Source organism: Carettochelys insculpta, chromosome 3, assembly GCF_033958435.1.
Source record: "Carettochelys insculpta isolate YL-2023 chromosome 3, ASM3395843v1, whole genome shotgun sequence".
NCBI classification, from domain to species: domain Eukaryota; kingdom Metazoa; phylum Chordata; order Testudines; family Carettochelyidae; genus Carettochelys; species Carettochelys insculpta.
In genome coordinates this window covers 109,642,451-109,666,393 of record NC_134139.1, presented here as the reverse complement: position 1 = coordinate 109,666,393, position 23,943 = coordinate 109,642,451, and the positions used below count along the sequence as shown (strand labels likewise).

Here is a 23,943-nt window from a genome sequence, read left to right as displayed (position 1 = left end):
CCTGCACCTGAAAGGCTACTAGGGATTTGCACTTTACCAATTCATTAAGCATAGCTGTACTAGAGACAATGAACATTACTGTCATCTTGATGTGTAGAGATTTATGCAGTTACTATTAGTTATATTCTTACTTTCCAAACTCTTCAGTCAGGATTGAGGCCCAAATGTGGAATGTACTGTACAAATATTCAGTGAGCTTGTGCACACTAGGAAAAAATATGTTTTTATAACATATTGGCCGTGTCTACATTAGCCAAAAACTTCGAAATGGCCATGAGCAGATGGGAATAAGGGGACTTCGAAGTAGCCGGGGTCCTTTCGAAAAGGAGCCCCGTCTGGACGAGCCACGTGGCGGCGAGCCACGTCAATTTTGAAGTGCCGCAGCCACCCGCATGGTAACGAGGCGCTGAATATGTATTTCAGCACTTCATTAGTAAACTTCGAAATGGCCATTTGCATGGCCATTTCAAAGTTTTTGGCTAGTGTAGATGTAGCCATTGTAAGTAATATGCGATAGCATGTTCTAAACTCCAGCGCATCTGGGGCAGGTTGTGGTTGGACATGTTAACCAATTGAGGTAAACCCTAGGCTCACCCTTTAACATTCACCTTGACTGGTTAATGTGTGAAAACTACAGTTAAGACTATGACGGTCATCTAATCTAAACTTCACTTACAACTTTGTGTCTTGTTCTGAACTGCCTCGAACTATCTCCTTCATCTAATCAGCAGGTACATTTCCTCCTCACCCCCTTAAAACACATTTCTCTTGATTTTGTTTTCTTTCACTATAATCTCTGTTCAGGAGGACTTCACTGCCTTTTTCATTTCTTTGCTGTAAATAATTCCCTAATGCATTTTTGTTCTCCAGCTTCAGCATTTCCTATTGTGTGTTTGTGGTTAGATTGTAGATTCCTAGGGGCAGAGATTTTGTCTTATATTAGGGAAAAAAAATCTGTTATGCTCTCTTAACAAACTAATATTATTGATGATGATGATGATGATGATACACATTTTTAAACACACAGGTAAATTGTTTAAATTTAAATAACCAAATCAAACTGTAGTATAACAAAAGTAATAATCTTTTTTTTTTAAATCAAAACATAACTGCTCTGCAACACCATCCAGTGATGAGAGAGGCTTGTTAAACTCAAGCCTTCAAAATGTTCTTAGCAGCTCTGTTACAAAACAAATTAAATGAACACTGTGCACTTTATGTAACCCAGACTAGATGAGAAACGAAAAGATATAAATTATTAAACCTAACCCCTTTATCAGCTAGTCATCAGCTCAAGCTTAAATATGGGGCGCATCATTTAAAAACTCTTCAAGTAGTTAATTGTCCATATAATTATAAACTAATTGCTTCCCTTTCTAAGATAATTATAGGATAGTGTTCAGGACTAATGCACGTCATTGTATGGTAGCAGTCTGTTGCAAAATATGTAAATGTTTTCTGTGGTAATCTGAAAAGAAGATAAAGTATTGTACTTTGTTAAAGGTGTCAGTGAGCAACAATATATACCATAAGCAGTTCTCGCAATGGAATGGAACTTAAGAAAGGAGCATTGTACAATTTATGTCTTTTGAGTAAAGTACATTGCCACACCATGTTTTTACCTGTACCTGTGAAAGAGGTTGGATGTTTTGCACACAGTAAACCTATTTTTATGTGTGCACACTATTTTGGGTGCCTATTTCTGCAGATGAGCATCAAAATAATATACTATAATTACACTATTATATACTATATAATTATGTAATTATACTAATATAATATACTTCGGGTGTTTTAACTTAGAAAATTGAATTGAATTTTGTTTGTTATATGAATCTGTAGCTGAGAAAATGAGGTTACTTGCCAGATACTGGCTCTTTCAATGTGTGTTGTTCTTCTCGACAAATGGGACTGATTATTTAAGTGCCTAAAAATGTATTTAAATGCTTAACTCTAGGTACTGATGTATAAATATTTAAGCCCCAATTTTTAACTTCTTGTGATCCTGGAGAATTGGATCACCCTCTCCAAAGTAACAGCATACTTGGTAGTCTGCCTCAGAGTTCAAGATTTCTCTTATTTTCGATGCCCTTACTCTCATGGGTAATACCTATTAAATCCCATATAACAGTGTAAAGAAATTATATCAAATTGCATTCCACTGTCAACTTCAAACATACCAAAATTCTGATCCATCTTTTTGCCCTGAGTTCACGTTGCTTGCTCAGCCACTATAGCCTTTGCCTGTTTCATCACTCATCTCCATTGTCCCCAACACAGCAGATAGATTGCTGTTCCTGTTATTTTTATGCCTTACTACGGTCTGATTTTTATCCATCAAAATAACATACTGTCTTTCTACAGTTACATTCACTGTGTTACTGCCGGTTTCTTTCTTTTTAACATACAGATTCCTAACAAGCTAGCTTCCTCTATCCTTCTAACTTTGATGTAAATGTAGTAAAAATCTTTCATAATTTTACACTGACATGCATGGTTATGTGTCTCTATCTCACTGCTCTGGAGCATCATCTTTGTGTGACCTCTGCTATTTGGACCATATATTTGCATAATTACAGAGAAAAATCCACATGGCTGTCTCCGACTCCCTTCCCACAACACTGATTAACCGTATATTTTAAAACGTATGGCATGTATCCACTGTTGATTCCTGCAGTCAAAGCACTCCAGAGCATTGTTTGTCCCATAGCAAGAAGATAATAACTAGTATAAACCAGAAAATAAAGAACCACACAAAATGTGACCCCATGCTGTTATATCCCACTGAGCCCTATATGATTATACATAATGTCACATACAGCAGGCTTGACTCTTACCATGTCAGTGCTGTCAGGCATCACACTGCTATTTTCAATTCAACCAGAGGCTACTATTACTGTAACTCCACTTTCTGGTGTTGCCAAGCTCTGATGGAGAATTAATGAAAGAAACATAGTAGTGGCTGTGAACCTCTTAGTGGCTAATACTTGCTTAATGTGGTGTTGCTAATCATGCAATTTGGGTTCACTTAGTATTACAGTGCATGCAGATATAAATGGTGCCTGCAAATGATGGTTTTAATGTAAGCAATAGCTATGGTAGATCTTTTATTATTATTATTATTAATTTGCTTTTAATCTTTTCATAGGATGTTTACTGTTCAAGTAGATGAAGACAGAAGCCAGACTCAGAGGCTATCTGCTGATCATACTATTACTGTGAAAAAGCTCTTTGTGGGTGGGACCCCACCTCACTTTCAGGGTGTGCCTGTCAGGAACATACCCCCTTTTGAGGGGTGCATCTGGAACCTAGTCATCAATGCCATGTGAGTAGGGCTTCTTTTCGCTTACAAATGTTTTGGTTACTGAATCAATAAGCACCTCAGCTGCCAAGAGAAAAGCTGTCATAAGCTAAATTTACTCAAAAGGGTACCCTAACTGTTTTTAGGCCATTGCTCTTTTTGCTATATCAATATGCAGTATGCACTTGACAGAACATAGGTTTTATTTATTGAGGTCAGTCTTCTGGCTGGAAGAACCAGGGCCTGCCCACATAAAATACCACAGTACTGTACATCTACATTCCAGACCACAACAGTTTATACTAGTAATGCTTTGTTGCTACAGACCATTACTATTTAACTCTGCGCCATTGTTTTTAAACAAGGATGAGATCCTGGGCTGTCAGATTATGGAAATTATTATACTCAGCATGGAGCTTTAACCTTACAAAATACTCAGCTTCATTAGGCTAAAGATCTGGAAGGCACAGGTGGACAGAAAAAAGGCATGTAGAATGTAATGGAACGTCTACAAAACAAATCACTTTGATAACACTTTAAAGCAACAGACTCAGTGCTTGGTTAAGTGCGACCACAGAGCACTGTGTAGCTTCTTCAGGAGTGACAGAGGGAGACAGGAATTGCTGACGGCTGTTGATTTTCATTGTATCGTCATAGCCCGATGGACTTCGCTCAGCCTGTGTCCTTCAAAAATGCAGAAATAGGCCAGTGTTCCACTCTAGAACCTGAGGCCAGACTTCCCGAGGGAGAAGATGAAAAAGAAGCTACTAAGGCTTCTGTTGTGATCCAACCTGAACCTGAAGCTAAAGAGGCGAAAGAGAGCACAACTCCTACACCCAAGTTTTCATCCTCTCCACCACCACCTTCACCACCTGCACATGTAAGTGTATATTGCAGCTGGGAGGAACATTTTTAGAAGAGAAGTCTTTTTCCATGTGGGAAGAGGAGAGCAGTCAGTAGTGGTGCCTTAAAATTATGATAGCTCTGTAGATAGCTAGGGGACGTTAAGTAGTTAGATTACCCATGGTTTATAGAATTCTGGGTGTTCTGTGCAGCATGTAAATGAAGCAGAATATCAAGTGAAGCTCTAGACGAGCTTGAATCCCAAATCATATTTTTTCAGAAAAAAGCTTACAGTATGATGGTTTATCCTGAGTTCCACTGAATTGATCTAATTCCCTTACATATGCCCTTTCTCCACCTCTTCCCTCTTTACTCTCACAAGAATTGCCGAAAGTCTCCGTGGCAATTGCAGGTTTTGATTTTGTTGGCCTTTTCTTCATTCTCAACTCCAGAGAGAATTGCAGGGTCGGATAGGTCTTTTTTGTATCATTCATGTGATTTTTTTCATGGTTGTAGATCACACTGGATGATTAAAAGCTCTTTTATAAAAATGCATGCCCTGCTATTGCCATATTATGAGTAATGCTTTGTGTACATATGTGGCATACTTGTGTGTGTATGTATGCTCTGTGTATATATATATATATATATATATATATATATATATATATATATATATATGCACTGTGCTTCTGGATATTGATGTACTATGTAATACTACTGGCAAAATAAAAAAGTGATTCTAGTAAAATCAGTAATTTATAGTAAAAGACTGGAGGGTAACAGATGTTTTTAAAAAGTTGTGATAGGGAATTACAGGCCTCTGAATAATGCCCAGTTAAATTATAAATGAGGGCCAGATTTTTCAAGCTAAATTAAAACAGTGGGAGCTGCTTGGTGGTGACTACTTTTGAAAATTTGACCACCTCACTCAAGTGCCTAAGAAGTAACTCAGCTCTTCTGAAAAACTGGCCATAGAGAAAGAATAATAAAATGGCTATTGAACAGCATCTGCTAGGTACCAGTCAGCACACTTTCTGTAAAAGAAATTCATACTTCTTCAATCTACTAGAGTTCTTGGAATACGTCAGTAAAATAAGGGACAAAAGAAAAACAACTGACCAAATTTACTTTGATTGTCAAAAATCTTTGAAGAACTCCATCTTGATTGCTGTTACTGCCCTGTGCTGACTCCCTTATTTCCCCCACCATAACCCTTGAGGCCACTCCCTCAAGGACCAGCGTACAATTTGGAGGGCAGGGTTGTGGTTAGAAGTGGGTTTGGGGGCAGGTACAGACATGGCCACCCTTGGGCTATTGGGACTCCTGGGCTGGATAGTGAATATGCTCCATCCGATAGATGGTCCATGTACCGAATCTGAGACCCTGTATCTAGACCATCCCTGAAAGATGTTAATCTAACCACCTCTTTAAAATCTCTAATGGCAGGGATTCCACAACTTCCCTAGCCAATTTATTCCAGTGCTTAACCACCCTGACAGCAAGTTTTTTCTTAAACACCAGCCAAAGCCATCCTTACTGCAATTTAAGCCAGTTGATTCTTTTCTGATCATCAGAGGTTAGCAAGAAGTTTTCTCCCTCCTCCTGGTAATAGCCTTTTATATGCTTGAAAACTCTTATCTTGTCCCTTAACAGTCTTCTCTTCTCCATACTCAACAAATTTATTTTTTTTCAATCTTCCCTCATAGATGATGTTTTTAAGCTTTTAATCAATTTTATTGCTCTTCTGGACTTCCTCCAGTTTGTCCACAATATTCCAGTTCAGACCTCACCAGCGTGGAATAGAATCTCAGGTTTCAAACTGCTGGCAATGCAAAACTGGGAGTGATTGGAAAGAATTTTTAAAAAAGTGTCTCTCAGTAAAGGCACTCAGATGACTGAACTCATACAGAAAGTGTTTCCTGCTCCAAAACAACTATATTAAAAGTCGGCACAACATTTTCCTGGCCAAATAGCTCAGGAGCTTGAAATAGTAAATTGGAAACGATTGTGAAAAATCCACTGTCTTGAGTTTGTTTTTTGTACAAACCCAGAAGTTTCTTGCAACTCTGTGGCTTATAGACAAAAAGAAAGTGTACATTACTACAGTGTGATTTATTGGCATAATTTGATTCATGTTAAAATTCACCAAGCATGCCAACATGCTATATTTCAATTTTAAAAACAAGGTCAGTTTCATACTCAGGAAGGTGTAGATGTCTAAGTATTTAATTTCCTATTTTAAACACCAATTATGAACCCAATAGTTTCTGTCATATTCCCTTGCTAATGTTCCTTTTTGTTCAGTCTACATCCCTGCTAAACTCTTTGGCCTCTCTGCTGTAACTGCTATCAAAAATGATAACTAGAATGATGAACTTTTTGACTGGTGGATTCTAGTCTACTAAAATTACCAACTTGTTTTACTTGGGGCATTAAGTAGCCATCTGGTGAGAAGTATCGGGGGGTAGCCGTGTTAGTCTGGATCTGTGACAGCAACGAAGGGTCCTGTGGCACCTTATAGACTAAGAGAAAAGTTTTGAGCATGAGCTTTCGTGAGCACAGACTCACTTCATCTGATGAAGTGAGTCTGTGCTCACGAAAGCTCATGCTCAAAACTTTTCTTTTAGTCTATAAGGTGCCACAGGACCTTTCATTGCTGTTACATCTGGTGAGAATGATTTTCATTATCCATTAAAAGCATCCCAATGAAATGCACCTTGCAATTTATATTTATTTATTTTTTCTGCCCATGAAAGTCACCCAGAAAAAGGCTCACCATGCACTGCTGCAGATACTAACTAACACATGTAACTATTTCAGATTGGGTAGCCATGTTAGTCTGTTTCAGCAAAAACAACAAGTCCAGTGGCATGTTAAAGACAAACACATTTATTAGGGCATTAGGGCACAAGGTTTTGTGAGGTACAGGTCTCTTCCTCAGACATTGAAGAGAAAAGAAATGAAAAAAGGAAGAGATACAGAGAGGGCAGTGTGATAGTGTTAGTTAATCTGAGTGGGCAGTGTTCCCACTAAGCTGAGCGCTTGGGCAGCCACCCAGGAGAGTTTCAAATGCAACCCAGATCATTAGCAGAGTGCCCACAGCAGTCACAGCTGGCAGCATGTATTTCTGTTGATGCACATCTGCACATTTCATGGTGCACATAACAAAATTGATCCTTCACATGAATGGTAAAAATTAGAGGGAACTTTGGATGTGGCCTATCTCTAACAGTGGTGAAAAGGTGAGAGTACCTGAATAGGAAATTTACCTATTGCAGTGTGAGAACCACTCCAGGTTTCTATTTAAACCTTGTTACAGGGTGTGAGATTTGCACATGAATTCCAGCTCAGCAGTTTCTCATTGCAGTCTGGTTTAAAGATTTTTTTTGTAACCTGAGAATGGCAACTTGCAACTCAGAAACTGCGTGTCCAGGAAAGTTAAAGTGCCCCCTGCCACCTCCCCACTGGCTTTTATATGTTGCCATACTTAATGCCTTATTTGTGTCCATTTATTCTTTTGCATAGAGGCAGTCCTGTTTATCCAATGTACATAGCAGAGGTGCATTCCTGGCACATGATGACATATATCACATTTGTAAATGTACATGTGAATGAGCCTTTGATGGTACAGCTAATGTGGTTAGATCCTGTGATGGTTTCACTAGGGTAGACATGTGGACAGAGATGGTAATGGGGTTTGATGCAGCCAGTTTCTGGATTTGTGTTTCTATTGTGGGGTGTGAAGTTGGAGGTATGCGTGTTTCAGGTTAAGAGTGTCTGTAAGTGAGGACTGGTCCTACCTCCTACCATCTGTGACAGCAAGGGATCATCCATCAATGATTGGTTGTAGATCCTCGATGAAGTGCAGGCAAGGTTTTAGCTGGGAGGCTGTAGGTAATGGCTAGTGGCATTCTGTTGGGTCTGTCCTCGACAAGGTGACTTCTGGGCATCCACCTGGTTTTATCAATCTGTTTCTTCACTTTGCCAGGTGGGCATTATAGTTTTAATAGAATGCTTGACGGAGATCCTGCAGATGGTTTTTCTCTAAAGGACTGGTGCAAACGCAGGTGTATTGTAGGAGCTAGCTGTAGACAGTGGATCATGTGATGTGGTCTTGATGAAAGTTGGCAGTGTGTACGTCAGTATAGCAGTCCATAGGTTTCTGGTATAGAGTGGTATTTATGGGACCATCGCTTATTCATACTGTTCAGGAAGTGGATTTCATGTAACTGTGTACCTGAAAACTGGAGCAAGTACAATAGCACATAATACTTTACTTACTAGGCAAGCTCAACTTTAGTTGTGGCTCTGACTTGATTATAGTGTATTTATGCATTTGGCCCATGCCTCTATACAGGCTTGGTAGGCTTAGCTTTTTCTTGTTATCCTTCGACTTTATCATAATCACACAAACCAACAAAAATATTTCTGTTGATAACAACTTAAACGTATGGATAGACAGAAAAATTCTGCTTCAGAATGTATTGGAGTTTTACATAAGGATACTTACTTGCTATATTTTGATATATGATGTTGGCAATTTTTTCTTTAAAAGTCATAAACCTCTAACTTTTTGGCTGTTTCTACACATGCCATTTTCTCCAAAAGTGGTATGCTAATGAATGGCCTGAAATGTGCCAATGAGGCGTGGATGTAAATTCCCGGTGCCTCATTAGCATAGGGTCACATGATTTGGAGTCCAGAAGAAGCTCTTCCAGACTCCAAAACAGCATGTAGAAGCGCAGCCCCTGGGGGATCTTCCAGAGGCCCCTTCTTCCTTTCAGGAAGAAGGGGCCTCCAAAAGGAGGACTTCCTTCTGGAAGATCCCCCAGGGGCCGCGCTTCTACATGCTGTTTTGGAGTCCGGAAGAGTTTGTTCTGGACTCCAAATCATATGACCCTATGCTAATGAGGCTCTGGGAATTTACATCCATGCCTCATTAGCATATTTCAGGCTGTTTATTAGTGTGGCATGTGTAGAAACGGCCTTTGAGTCACAGCTTCTGCTGTCATTAATTATTAGCTGTCATTAAATCGTTAATATCAGATGTCATGTCTACGCTAGCAAGTTCTTTCAGAAAGTCAGGCCCTTTTTCGAAAGAACACGTGGAGTGTCCACACACAAAATGCGCTCTTTCGATCTTTCTTCTGGAAGCTCTCTTCCACTCCTGGATCAGGAAGAGCACCTCCTTTCAAAAGCTTCTTTCAAAGAGCAGTCCTCATGGCGCTAGATTTTTCAATCCCTGCCCCAGTCTTTTGAAAGAGCAGCAGTTGTGTGGACACTCTATTGAAAGAGTGGCTCGTCTTTCTATCCGTTTTTTTGTGTGTGGATGTGCTCTTTCAAAAGAAGATCTTCCACAAAATCATCTTTCGAAAGCTTGCTGTAGTGCAGAGGTGGACAGACAGTCAGAGTTGTCTGGCCACTCTCATAATTTCCCACAGCAGTGAAAAGTTAAATCAAGAAATCCTTTATATCCATAATTTACGCAACTCCAAAAATGTAAATTGATAAAAATAAAATATGTTACCTACGGAAATTATAAAATAATTACATTCTGCCAAGCCTGTTTATATGGGAACAGAGCAACAATTTTGATTACTACCCACAAGATGGCGAAATTGTAACATGATGAAACTGAAATGTTTCTATTTTCAATTAAAAAAAATCTACAGTTCAAAACATTGAATCTATGACACAATTAAGCAAAGCAAAGAACTTCAAGATAAAGATAATCCTGTCTTAACTCCTACTTTCATGAAAGAGAGAAGTTCAGGCTGTCATATTGTTTTAGGGAAGGGTATTTTTGTTTTTCTATTTCTTTATTTTGTTTTAGTTGATTTGGTTGTCTTCTGTCTATAAACCTGAGATATTTTTCCAGTGTCTGAGTACATGTGTATTTATACTAGCCATTTTTCAAGGGCAAAATTAAGAGGAATAAATATTAGTTAATTGTTTAATGTTAAAAAATGTTTCACTAATACAGAGATGGGAGTTACACACAAGGTCATGGAGCTTAGGTGAATTTTGTAAGCCACGTACAGTGTATTTTTCAGGGTGACAGCCTAAACAAAAAAGGTGTGAAAATTTCACATGTACCTATACTCCTGCAGTTTCTCTTTCAAAAAAATAAAAATGTTTTTGAATTCTAGATATTCAAAGCACCTTAAATGAACTAGCATTTTTAATTTTTTTATGTTTGCCTAAATCTTGCTCAGTAGAGATGTGTAAAGAATGGGTTTTTCAGTTTGCTGGCAATTATGAAAAATTAGTGGAAAAAATAATTTTGGGCTGACTCAGACAAATGTATTCATTTTTAGCAAATCAGAAAATCAAAACGTCATTTTAGGTTGCACAAAACAATTTGTTTTGATTTTGAACTTTTTAAATCATTTAAATAAACCTAAAGAAAAATTCTAAACTCAAAGTAATTTTGATTCAAAGAATCAAAGTGTTTCATTTTGAAAATGTTGAAAGAAAACATTTGGATTTTTGTTCAGATTTTTTGAAAGCGTTGGGTTTTTTTAATGGTGGTGAAGCTAACATAGTTTGTTGAACTCTACAGGTCTTTGCCAGTTGTTTCAGTGTAGCCAAATCTGTATTTTTTGCCAAAAAATTTCCATTGAAAAATTTTGCTCAGCTCTATTGCTCAGTATTTGCAGCTGGAATAAAGAGTATAACCATAGTTTATACTTAAATAGCTGCTACACCCTGTTGCCTCAGAGTCATTCTGTAAGAATCTCGTGCAAATCCACACAGCACTGAAATTCACCCTCATTCTGGGAGCCCAAACGAAACTACCCTATACTTAAATCCCACCCTATTCTTAAGTACTCATGTGGGCTCCATCTCTATAGCAGTGAATTAAACCCTTCGGCTATGGCTATAGTTGCTATTTCAGAATGCAAATACATCCCAAAACAACAACTACATGGCTAAACACCGCGTTCAAAATAGCAGCGCTATTTCAAGCATGGTATTCTGGTTCCCATACCCCTCATTGTATGAGGGATAGCAGAAACATAAAAATACCTGCTTGTTTTGAACTTTGATACCATGTTGACTGCACCAAGTTCAAAGTACGTTAACTCCAAATAAATTACATCATTTGTGCAACACAAATTGCATAAGTTATTTGGAGTTACAGCTGTAGTGGAGCTGTAACTTTAATGAATAAGTTGTATATTTTTTTAAAGACAGAACATAGGTAGTGAGGTGGTTTAGAAATACAGAAGTCACCTGTTTGCTGCTGTCTTCTGCTAGGATTGCAAAAATGTGTCTTAGTTGAGAACAATGCCTTGGTAACTGCTGCTTCTGCCTTTTATTATCTACCACTTCTCAGGACTTGTTTGCCACTGAAGTGAAGAGCGCCAGCATTACAGCTGACTTTGACATCATCACGGTATCTTCCAATGTTTTCCCAAATGGTCCCAGTTGTTTTATTTAACACGATTGGGTGAATTGTGGTGCTGCCTTCCGCCTTTGCTAGTAACTGAGTTTTCTTGAAAGCATTAATGCAGCATCGTTTGTAGAGGAATGTGTGAGATAGTCAGACAATAAAGTTCCTATTTGCTCTCACACACTTGACTGTCAGAGACAAAGTCAAAGGCTGTCCTTTGTTGAAGTGAGGATTGAGACAGGCTTCAGAATAAAACCTGAACTTTCTATAACAGTTCCCTGACACAATTTTTTCTCTTAGACATCCACCTCCATTCAGTTGATTATTTTATGCTTTGATTTTAAGGATTACATCAAAGACCAAGAAAATGACAAAATAAATTAATAGATGTGTTAACTTATTACCTAACTCAAAGGAGCATTTGTGGCACCGACCATTAATTCCTTACTCTCCCCGCTGCCCCTCCTTCTGTATCCAAGTATCAGTGCGTACTGCAAGTAGCAAGTAACTGGGACAGTTAAGTAATATTTGACATCTGGCATTTAGAACCAAATTTTTGCTTGACTGAAATTGGTGGAGGCCAGAAATAGACAACCAAGAGCAGACTTTGCCCCTTTATATTGTAACGTACACTGGTTGAAATGTCCCCTTTAGGTCCATATTTATCACCCATTCTTCAGTCATTGGCCAGTTCTACCTTTAATTTATCTCCATGTTTAAACACCCACAAAGTCTGTTGGATGTATTAAACATACCATATCATACCATTAACTGTAATTGTTAAAACAGCTTTGGACATAAGTCAGCTTTATAGGGCTGTTAGTTGGCACCTACACCACACTTAGGCGTTTGTCAATCACTGAAAGACCATCATCGCACATTCATCACTCATTTGTTTTGTGCCCTTGAGTAACACCTTTCCCTCGTTTTCCTTTCAATTGCACATTGGTATGTAATTGTCACTTTGCATGCTCTTCCAAAGCACATGGAGGACTGTCCTAATTGTGGAAAACATTTTAGATGTTCTGAGATGATGTGAGGATTTTCTTGTGATATGTAAAAGGCAAAATATCACATTATTGACAGGGAGTTTCCTCTTTGCAGTAGAAATGTTCTGTTTCCTAAGGAATCATGCATGTCCTCTTGAAAATGCTTCACAAAAAGGGGACTTTGGCAAGAAAGCACTGCACATTGTACTTTGAGGACTTCAACTGAGTCAAGGTTCAGACAGAGGCTGTGACCAATCCAGGACTGTTAAACACAGTGCTTAAAATAGAGCTACCAATGTCTGTTTTTAACTGTGGTCTTGTCCTGGGATCATGCTGTCTTAGATCCCCTGAATAACGTCTTTACAATATACCCAAGGGGTAGCTGAAAGTAGCGTATTAAGGAGAGATGATGATTCTTGTGGCCCTTTCATTGAACAGTGTTAGGCTGTGGCTGTATGATCAATGTTCAAACGGACACAATAAAAAGAAAAAAAAATCACACTTCTACCTGAAAAAGTTCTCTTGCTGCTACACGTAACAGCTAAAAGTGATTAGTTTCAGAGAGGTATCCATGGTAGTCTGTAGTTTCACTAATAATAAGCAATCCTGTATACCTTAGAGACTAACAAAAATGGGCTTTCCTGGGTAAAACACACGTCCTCAGTTTCAGACTTTTTGTTATTTGTGTACCTAAAATTAATGTGACTGACAGAGATCATTGGTTAAAAAACATTTTTTGTTTATTTCTTCGGTTTGTCGTGTTTGTGCATTTGATAAAGCAAAGTGTATAATGCCTATTTCTTCAATGTATCAACTAGTCAATTTCCCAGATACTCTCATGGATCTTTTAAACAACAACGGGGAAGGAGAAAACATTTTGAAAGATAACGGAAAAATACATGATTGTAAAACAAACAAAAAAAAATTGGCGTGGAAACTTAATTGAAAGGTGTAGCATCTGCAACTACTTCTATCTCATCTTTAAAAGATTGGCTAGATTTCACGTTGACAGAGTCCCTTTAATATTTCAGTCCTGCTTAGACAGGAGAATAATTGTAAGTGTCAGTGAGCTACATTTAAGAATGCATTGAACTGCTCAGGAATTGTTTAAGGGTCTGGCAAGCATACTCTGGTGACAAAGAAAGAGCGCATAAATGGAAGGAAACTTTGGTTTTAAAATATATCTTCATCATATTGCCTACTAACCCTATGTGAAGAGACAAAAGATACTGGGAAGTGGCAAAGCCAGTACCCGTAACATGTAGCATATTCCAAAGTGCTCCTGGGTAAATGCAGGAATCTTAGCTCTTGGACAGTTGAGGTTCAGGTGAAGAAGTTCTTGTTGAAAACTACTACAATCATCCCTTGGAATCATAGAAGATCTGTCATATTTTTATATCTGTTTTATACTGCTGTAAGGTACATAATAAATGAATATGCTAAATCAACTGAATGAGTTATATTTTACAGGACTCTTGTGCTGCTGATACAGAGCCAGCTATTTGGGAAGGTGGCAAACAATTTGGTCTTTCACGGAACAGCCATATTGCAGCTGCATTTGATGACACCAAAGTGAAGAACAGGTACAACATCTGATTTTTTGTGATGAAGTAGTAAACGCAAGGTCTTGTGTGGATGGCTGACAAGCAAAATACTCTGGATCATATTTTCAAAAACTGTAGGCACATTCTCGAGTGCCATTTTCCATGGCATAGTTTTGTACAGATATAAAAACAGTGGGTGGTGCACACAGATAGCATGTAGGCATGAAAACTGGCTACTGATTAGACTGCATATATACTCTGCTCAAATGAAGCTTCAGGTCAGCAACAAGAAGGGAGAGAGAATCAAAGTTCAGGACATGCAAAACTAGCCTGTGAAAAAGTTTACGTGCACAAAAATGTTCTCAGTTACAGAGGCGAGGTGTGGCCCTTTTCAAAGTCTGGACTGTGAATAAGGCCCTTAATAAGACAATTAAGAGTAATGTTTTATTTGTTTCATTTGTTTAAACAAGATGGTAGTGCATTTGAATGACATCAATTGCCAAAAACCAGTGTAACCAGTTCATACAGTAGAATAAGTTGCAAATGGGGAGAAAAGTGACATTCACTGATTCACAAACCAGATTATTTTTCTTGCTGTTTCTCTTCTGTTTTCATGATTAAAATCCACCAGTAAGGTAATTCATTGTGCATCAGGAACACTGCCAAGATTCATGCCCACACAGAAGAGTTCATAGAAATACTCCTTCTGAAAGTTAAAGTTTCACTGCTCACTTTTCCAATAAAAGAGTGTGACAATGTTTTATGAGACTACTGAATACTGATTGCCTTCCTACTATTCTTCGCCTTCCTTTGATTGCACAGGCAATGTTAATTCTGACATTTCCTAATTTTAAGTGTTTGACTTAGTAACTGGAGCTTGCGAACAAGGCGGTTGCTAACAGGAGGGAGTTTTGAGAGAGGCTCTCCTGGGGGAGGAGGGGGCAAACTACAGCACCTGCGGGTAAGTGGAGTGTGTGGGTGTCTGGGTTTGGGGGTTCTGGGCCTGTGTTTGAAGTGCTGAGCTGTCTGTTTGTTTGAAAGACCGTGTGCTCAGGCTGGCAGTTGGAAGGTGTTCGCCTTGATTAGGTTTGAAATCTAAACTCTGTATGCTGATTGGCTGAGTGGTGGTCAGAGAGAGGGGCTCTCAGGAAGGCCAGAGCTTTTTAAACCCTGCTGGCAAGCGACCTGGGAACTTGCGAACAGGGTGGTTGCTAACAGGAGGGAGTTTTGAGAGGGGAGTTTAGAGGGAGCTAGTTACTTCTACAGGGGTAAGGGGCAGCTAGATGGCAATGGTGGCAGCATTCCCAACTGCTGGCCGGAGCTGAGGGACCCGCCGCCCCCAGGGTGCAGTGCAGGCAGTAGGACGCAGGTGGGCTTGGGGGAGTTTGAGGGGCGGGGGGTGAGACCGAGGGGTGTCGGTGGTGGGCATGTGGTTTGGGGGCGTGTGGTATGGCTGTGTGGATGGTGGCGCCCACAGAGGCTGGTGGTGGAGCACCCGACAATCCCTGCACATGCAGCCCGCAGCAGCTCCTAGGGGCTCCATGGGCAGCCGCAGCCAGAAGAAGAGTTGGAAGCTTTGGCGGGGACCCAGGGTGCAGCTGGGCCATGAGATCGGCACCTTCCTGGAGGACATGGGGCTGCAGCAGCGTGTGGCCCGGTGCGGAGAGGGCAGGGGAGGGGGGACCTGGGGGCGATGAGAGCTGATGTGGGGTAGTGTGGTGAGATGGGGGGACATGGGAGTGGATGGGGGTCAGGGAGGCAGGGAGGGGGGATCTGAGGGTGTTGGTAGGTGATGGGAGGCAGAGGGGTGGGGAGGAGGGTCCTGGGGAGGTGAGGAGGTCGTCAGGCCACGGGGAGCTATGGGGACACATGGTGCCAGGGAGTTGCAAGAGGTAGTGGGATCATTACCCACATTCTCCATGCCCCACTGCCTTATGGGTTATCCTGGGAAGGAGCAAGGCCAAGGGAGTAAACCCTGACAGAAAATCCGGAGGGGAGTCCTAAGGCAGTAGGAAAGGCCCCAGGCTGGGATGATATACCACCAGAAGTAATCAAGTGTGCCACGGACACCCTCCTGGAACCCCTACATGAGCTACTGTGCCTGTGCTGGAGAGAGGGAGAGGTTCCACAGGATATGCGCGACGCTAACATTGTAACCTTGTATAAGAACAAAGGAGACAGAAGCGACTGCAACAATTACTGTGGAATCTCCCTCCTAAGCATCACGTAAACTGTTCGCTTGCATCATCCTCGGCAGACTCCAGAAGATTGAGAGAGTGTATCCTGAATCACAGTGCGGATTCTGCACAGAGAGATCTACTGTTGACATGGTCTTCTCTCTGAGGCAGCTGCAGGAGAAATGCAGGGAGCAGAGGAAGCCACTCTATATTGCCTTCATCGACCTGACCAAGGCCTTCGACTTGGTCAGCAGGGATGGTCTGTTCAAACTGCTCCACAAGATAGGCTGTCCACCACGGTTACTCAAGATGATCCAGTCTTTCCACGAAGACATGAGCGGAACCATCCAATATGACGGCGCATTATCGGATGTTTTCAGCATCAGGAGCGGCGTCAAACAAGGATGCATCCTTGCTCTGACATTGTTCGGGATCTTCTTCGTGCTCCTCCTGAAGCATGCCTTTGGATCTTCAACAGAGGGCATCTTTTTGCACACAAGATCTGATGGGAAACTGTTTAATCTTCCAAGGCTGAAAACTAAATCTAAGGTGTGGGAAGCCCTCGTCAGAGATATGCTGTTCGCAGATGACCTTGCTGTAGTGTCACACACAGAAGACCAGCTTCAGAAACTGCTGGATCAGTTCTCCAAAGCATGCAAGGACTTCAGGCTTTCCATCAGCCTAAAGAAGACAAACATACTTGGTCAGGACGTTGCTGAACCTCCATCGATCAGCACTGACAACTATTCGTTAGAGGTCGTCCACGAGTTCGTTTACCTCAGGTCCACCATCACTGACACCCTGTCATTGGACACTGAGCTAAATAGGAGGATCAGAAAAGCAGCCACAACTCTGTCAAGACTCAGCAAGAGAGTGTGGAATAACATCAAGTTGTACACCCACACCAAAATGCAAGTCTACAGAGCCTGCATCCTCAGCACCCTCCTTTGTGGCAGCGAGACTTGGACCCTGTACGCCCACCAGGAAAAGAGGCTGAACGTCTTCCACTTGCGCTGCTTCAGGCGCATCCTTGGAATATCACGGAAGGACAGAGTGCCTACTACTACTACTACTTAGTAAATGTAATGTTATTCTAACATAGTTTTTCATTTGTAATTTCTGAGTTAAAAAAAATGAAAAACCAAAATCTCCATTATACAGTAAACCCTCAAGTTACGTGGGAGTTATGTTTCTGCAATGCCCCCGTAACTTGAATTTTCATGCAAGTCGAGGGGAGACAGGAACCAGGCTGCAGCCTGGTTCTCAACTCCCCTGGCTTGCAGGAGCTGGAAACTGACCAGCTCAGCAGGACTGGTCTGTTTCCTGGCTCCCAGAGTGGCAGAGAGCCAGGAACCAGGAGGCAGCCTGGTTCCTGTATCCCCACCACTTGCCACTTGTGGGACCTGGGAAACTGACCAGCTGTTCATTTTCCCAGGTCCCGCAAGTTGTGGGGAACTGTGAATCAGTCAGCAGACTGGCTCCCAGCTCCTCTCAACTTGTAGAGAGGGGAAGCTGAGCAGGGCAGAAGCCTTGTTCAGTTTCCTGGCTCCCTGGTCCCCTCTGCTTCTTGGAGCCAGGAAGCTAATCAGGACTGCTGCTGTGCTCCGTTTCCCAGCTCTGTAAGCAGAGGGGAGCCGGGAGCCAGTATCCTGCCTGATTCCCAGTTCCTTGCCACTCTGGAGACCAGGAAACTGCTGCTGTCAGGGGCAACAAGAGTCAGCCTGCTGCCCCTGACTTGAGCAATTTCCCTGCTACTCTCAGGGACAGCAGCCTGACTTGCGGCTGCCATGCCTGGCAGGAGCAGTTTCCTGTCAGGGGCAGCAGTTGCGTTAACCCGAGACACCCACGATTTGATTGTGCATATCTCGAGGATATGGCATCACCTGCATACCTACACAATGGTCAGCAGAGTTGTTGTACTAGACAATATAAATCTCCACAATAGATGCTGGTCCAAGCATAAAAATGAAGCTCTCAGGTCTGAATGATGTTAAATTTTGAGGGACACTAGTATTTGGCCTCTTAGCAATTCACTGTTCTGAAGAGGAGGAGAGGGAGAGAGAGAGAATTAATTTTTCCTCCGGATTTTGAGAAAAAAAAAATTCTTTGGGTCTCATTTTGCTTTTCAGGCTCACAATTGAATTTGAAGTCCGAACAGAGGCTGAATCTGGCTTGCTTTTTTATATGGCCCGGATCAACCACGCTGATTTTGCTACTGTTCAGCTGAAGAATGGAATGCCTTATTTCAGCTACGACCTGGGAAGTGGAGACACCAAAACAATGATTCCAAACAAAATCAATGATGGCCAGTGGCACAAGGTACAATGCGGCGGGGTGTTTAGCACTGCTGGGAAGATCCTTGACTAGCTCAGGAGAACTGCCTGAAGTCTACATGAGTTGAATTTTTAGACCCTGACACCTAGGTTGTGCTGGAGAAGTATTGTTTTCAGATGCACACATGTAATTGTAAGTACATTTTGCACAGATTCATGTTCTGTTAGGTGCTGATATTTGGAAATATGACCTCCCTAGGTAAAGGTGTATTTTGTCTCACATTTAGAAAATGCTGTATATGTAATTGGGAAACCCAGAGAAAATTAAAATGTTTTCCTCAGCTGTGTAAGTAGTTGAAGGTCTGCACTGAAGGAGAAAGTCAAATTACGGTGCACATCTCCAGCTACATTAGTTACATAGCTGGAGTCAACATACCTTAATCTGAGCTTCTGCTCCATTTCCTCTGTGGGAAGTTGATGGGTGCAAAGGCTCCCATCGAATTCCCTTACTCGAGGAGCAGGAGTACCAGTGCTGATGGTAGGGCCCTGTGAGTTTGACTTCACATGACCCTGCCAGATGTGCTAAATTGAACTCTGGAAGATAATAGTAACAGAGAGGTAGCCATGTTAGTCTGTACTCCAACAAAAAGAAGCAGCAGAAATGTAGCACTTTAAAGACTAACAAAATGATTTATTCGGTGGAATAAGCACAGCAGTATTGATCTTCCCCAGAGTGAAGACGTACCCTTAGTAATGAGGCCCAGGTGACTTGTTTGGGCACTCAAAGACACATCATGTGAGCTATCAGACAGGTAGCCAAGTTAGTCCATATCTTCAAAACCAAAAGAAGTCCTGTGACACCTTATAGGCTGTGTCTACACTACCTCCGTACTTCGAAGGGAGGATGGTAGGCAGGGTGTTGGGAGTTTATTAATTAAGTGCTGTGCTGCATATGCAGCACTTCATTAAGCAAATTTCCCCCCTGTGGCAACTTCAAAGTTTTAGACTTCGAAGTGCTGGCTTGCGTCTAGCTGCGGTTCAGCTGCAGGTACTTCGAAGTGCCTGGGGTACTTTGAAGTCCTTTTACTCCTCAAGTGCCCTGGGTACTTCAAAGTCCTTTTGCTTACTAGACATGAGCCAGCACTTCGAAGTTTAAAACTTCGAAGTTCCTGTGGGGGGACATTTGCTTAATGAAGTGCTGCATATGCAGCACAGCACTTCATTAATAAACTCCCGACTCCCTGCTTACCATCCTCCCTTTGAAGTAGGGAGATAGTGTAGACAAACCCATAGACTAACAGATATTTTGCAGCTAAGAGTCTTGGGGTATTACTATGGCTGAAATGTGACACACATGGGTGGCAGTCCCTAAGACAAGAGAGGCTCTGCCTTCCTGCACTAGTGCTGGAGAAACTCTTGCATCTGATGAAGTGGGTCTTTTCCCACAAAAGCTTATGCTCCAAAATATCTGTCAGTCTATAAGGTGCCACAGGACTTCTTGTTGTTTTTGAAGTTTGTTTTCCTGTTTTCCATACAGGCTGCTGATCAGGTGGTTCCTCGGTTTTGTAGAGCGTGTGGCACAATCTCTTCCGATAATCTGTGTAGTATGTTGATTTCAGTGGGTTTTTCACCTGATGAAGCAGGGTCTTTGCCCACGAAAGCTTATGCTCCAAATATCTGTCAGTCTATTAGGTGCCACAGGACTTCTTGTTGTTTTTGAAGATACAGACTAACTCGGCTACCTCTCTGATACTTGCTGGTTGCATTCCTCTGACATTTTTGATTATGGTTGACGCTGGCTCTGGGGTGGCAGGGGAGGCCAAATAGCAGGGTATCTCCTCAGCTCCCTGACTGCAACCAGCATGAAACATATGAGCTCACATTTCAAATGCCAGGCTGTCCAACTTGCAGACTGCCCCAAGGGCTGTATCGGCTGGGTGGCTGAAAGCAGCCTGCTGACTGGGTCCAAGTGCCTGTCAGTCTCTCTTCTGTGTGCTGGGAAAGGAGCCTTCCTGTTTTCTGTGCTTGCAGTGGAGCTGGGTAGAGGGTCTGTGGGTGAAATGAGGGAAGAGGGTGATGAGGATGAGTGCAGAAAAGGCAGTGGGGAAGGATGGGGAGTGAAGGGAACGAGGGGAGGAAGATAGAGAAGAAAAGGGATAGAGGAATTGTCAGGGTAGAATGGGAATCCAGAACGCAGTGTTCCCTCAGCAGCAGTTGGGGCTCCCCAGTTAAGCAGGCCCATCTAACCCTCACCCTGGCAAGCCCTGCTGCCCTACACCTGGCCCAGCCAACATGCCCCCCACACCTAGCCCCCTACTCCACTGAGCCCCAGCAACCTGCACTTAAACTCCACACTCCATCAAGTCCCACCTCCCCAGAGCCTGCCCCCCAGCAAGTCCCACCTCCCCTCCACTGAGCTCAACCAGAGTCCTATTACCACTACACCCAGAGCCCCTCAACAAGCCCCTGTCCTTCCAGATCTTCCACTGAGCCACCCACACCCAGATTGTCCCAAACCTGGATCCTGCCCCCCACACACTAAGCCCCTGTGCACTTGGATCATGCTGGGTGATCTCCCCATCGCAGTAGCCTGTGACCTGTACTCCACACTGTGAAATGCGAAGATCTCAGGTTCTCTTAATGGCCCTTCTATCACAAACTTCCAGACTTCATTTAAGGTTTGATCTCATGGGGAGTTTTTCCACTGTTTGGTGTTTGATCTTTTTTTTTTAAGTGGATAAGGAACTTAGTTATCCTGTGCTGCAGTTTCATCATCTGACAGAGGGATAATAATAATACTTCCCTGCCTCGAAGGAGTTTGTGTAAATTCATTGGTTTTGGTTCGGTGCTTTGAGGTCAGCAGATGGAAAGTACTGAGAAGAGCAATTCTGCGAAGTGTTTCTTTACAATTCCGAAACCTTTCTGCTTTATCCCTGCAGTAGCACTGCTCCTGGAGCACAGGGGAATTTCAGTTTGGGGCTTTATGGGACGACTCCACCTCCCACTGTGTGATGCTGGAGCCATCTGCCAGAAGAGGCTGGGGCAGTATGAGCATTCTCCCCCCCACTGTCATTTTTTAAAGGGCTAGACAAAGACTGTGTGTGTGCTGCAGGGGGGTTGGATTATATGTGGCATCAAGCACCCTGTGTGGTCCTGTCCTCTGGGCCAGGGCCAGCTAAGTGGGACTGGGCAGAGCAATAATTGGCCAGGGAGAATGGCTCCCCCTCCACCTGGATCAGGGACCATCAGAGTGTTCCCACAGGTAAGCAGTGGCCTGGGACAGGGCAATTAGGATTTTTTACCTGTTCAAATTCTGTCATGAGCTGGGGAGGACAGTGAGCTTGAGTGAGGGAGGAGGAGGCTGGGGAGAAAGAATTGTGGAGGGAAGAAAGAGGGACCAGAAGGAGGGACATGGCAGCAGAGGAGGTACGACTGGATAGGTCTCAACTCCTTTCTGCGGATGGGAAATTACATTTACCTGGTGAGAAGAGGGCTGTGGATTTGGTTCCTTCACCCCTGGGGATAGAGGGGCTGCTGGTCTGGTACATAAAGCTGGCACCAGTATTTTGCCTCAGTGGGACTTTTTGTCTTCTTGGTTCCGAGAGCTGACTGGGTGCTATTTTTGTTAAAGCAGCAGCCAGCCTGTCTTTTACTGACAGAACGAAGCGGCAGAAGTGTAGCACTTTAAAGACTAACAAAATTATTTATTCAGTGATGCGCTTTCGTGGGAAAGACCCACTTCATCAGATGTTACTGACAGAATCCAGGTCCCTTGGCATTTCTTATACATTGTCTGGGGTGCTTACTGCTATTGAAACAATAAACATAGGAATGGCTCAAGCTTGTTTGTATAGTAACAGAGAGAAAGCCATGCTAGTTTATAAACTATGAAAACAAAAACGCAGTCCACTAGCACTTTAAAGACTAACAAAATAATTTATTAGGTGATGAGCTTTCATGGGATGGACCCATTTCTTCAGATCGTAGCCATACCAGAACAGACTCAATATTTAAGGCACAGAGAACCAAAAATAGTAATCAAGGTTGACAAATCAGAAAAATATTATCAAGGTGAGCAAATCAGAGAGTAGAGGGGCAGAAGGGGTGGGCGGGGGAGTCAAGATAACTATTTTTGGTTCTATCAAAACAAAAAGCAGTCAAGTAGCACTTTAAAGACTAGCAAAATAGTTTATTAGGTGAGCTTTCGTGGGACAGACCCGCTTCTTCAGACCATAGCCAGACCAGAACAGACTCAATATTTCAGACACAGAGAACCAAAAACAGTAAGCAAGGAGGACAAATCAGAAAAAGATAATCAAGGTGAGCAAATCAGAGAGTGGAGGGGTTGGGGGGAAGGTCAAGAATTAGATTAAGCCAAGTATGCAGACGAGCCCCTATAGTGACTCAGAAAGTTCCCCTCCTGGTTTAAACCATGTGTTAATGTGCCGAATTTAAATATAAAAGCCAGCTCGGCTGCTTCCCTTTCCAGAACGGTGCGATAATTCTTCTTCAGTAACACACATACCTTTTAGGTCATTGACAGAATGCCCCATTCCATTAAAATGTTGACTAACTGGTTTGTGGATCTGGAGTGTTTTGATGTCTGTTTTGTGCCCATTGACCCTTTGTCTAAGGGAGTTAGAAGTCTGTCCAATATACAAAGCATCTGGGCATTGTTGGCACATGATGGCATATATGATGTTAGTAGAGGAGCATGAGAAGGTGCCTGTGATTCTGTAAGTAACCTGGTTAGGTCCAGTGATGGTATTTCCAGAGGAGATATGTGGACAAAGCTGGCAGCGGGCTTTGTTGCAGGGAAAGGTTCCAGGACTGGTGTTCCTGGGGTATAGACTGTGGCTGTTAGTGAGGATCCTCATGAGGTTGGGAGGTTGTCTGTAGGAGAGTGTGCCTTAAATATTGAGTCTGTTCTGGTCTGGCTATGGTCTGAAGAAGTGGGTCTGTCCCACAAAAGCTCACCTAATAAACTATTTTGCTAGTCTTTAAAGTGCTACTTGACTGCTTTTTGTTTTGATAGTGTATAGACTAGCATGGCTTCCTCTCTGTTACTATTTTTGGTTCTCTGTGTGTTGAGTCTGTTCTGGTATGGCTATGGTCTGAAGAAGTGGGTCTGTCCCACGAAAGCTCATCACCTAATAAATTATTTTGTTTGTCTTTAAAGTGCTGCTGGACTGTTTGTTTGTATGAAGAAGCGAGAATGAGGTGTCAACTTTTGCAGTCTGATTCCAGTAATTTTCTTCCTTGGGGGTGTAGGAGACGGGGGATAAATGCCAGCTGAGGGTGAGGCCTGACACCTTGTTTTATTGTGTGAAAAAAGGGCAGAGATTTCTCAATTAGCTTTAACTGATGCTTGCCATCAGGTGTTCCCCAGGATCAAATGAGGTGTGGGGTATTTGCAA

At 42.3% G+C, this 23,943-nt stretch overlaps 1 protein-coding gene across 4 annotated transcripts in view; it reads left to right on the top strand.

Moving 5' to 3' along the window:
- Positions 1-23,943, top strand: part of LAMA2 (laminin subunit alpha 2) — a 588,677-nt gene that overhangs the window by 553,806 nt on the left and 10,928 nt on the right. For all 4 annotated transcript variants that reach the window (XM_074990592.1, XM_074990590.1, XM_074990591.1 and 1 more), the window contains 4 exons: positions 3,149-3,325; positions 3,959-4,181; positions 14,003-14,115; positions 18,383-18,572. In XM_074990592.1, the coding sequence (XP_074846693.1) occupies positions 3,149-3,325; positions 3,959-4,181; positions 14,003-14,115; positions 18,383-18,572 (703 nt within the window). The remainder of the gene's footprint in view (positions 1-3,148; positions 3,326-3,958; positions 4,182-14,002; positions 14,116-18,382; positions 18,573-23,943) is intronic.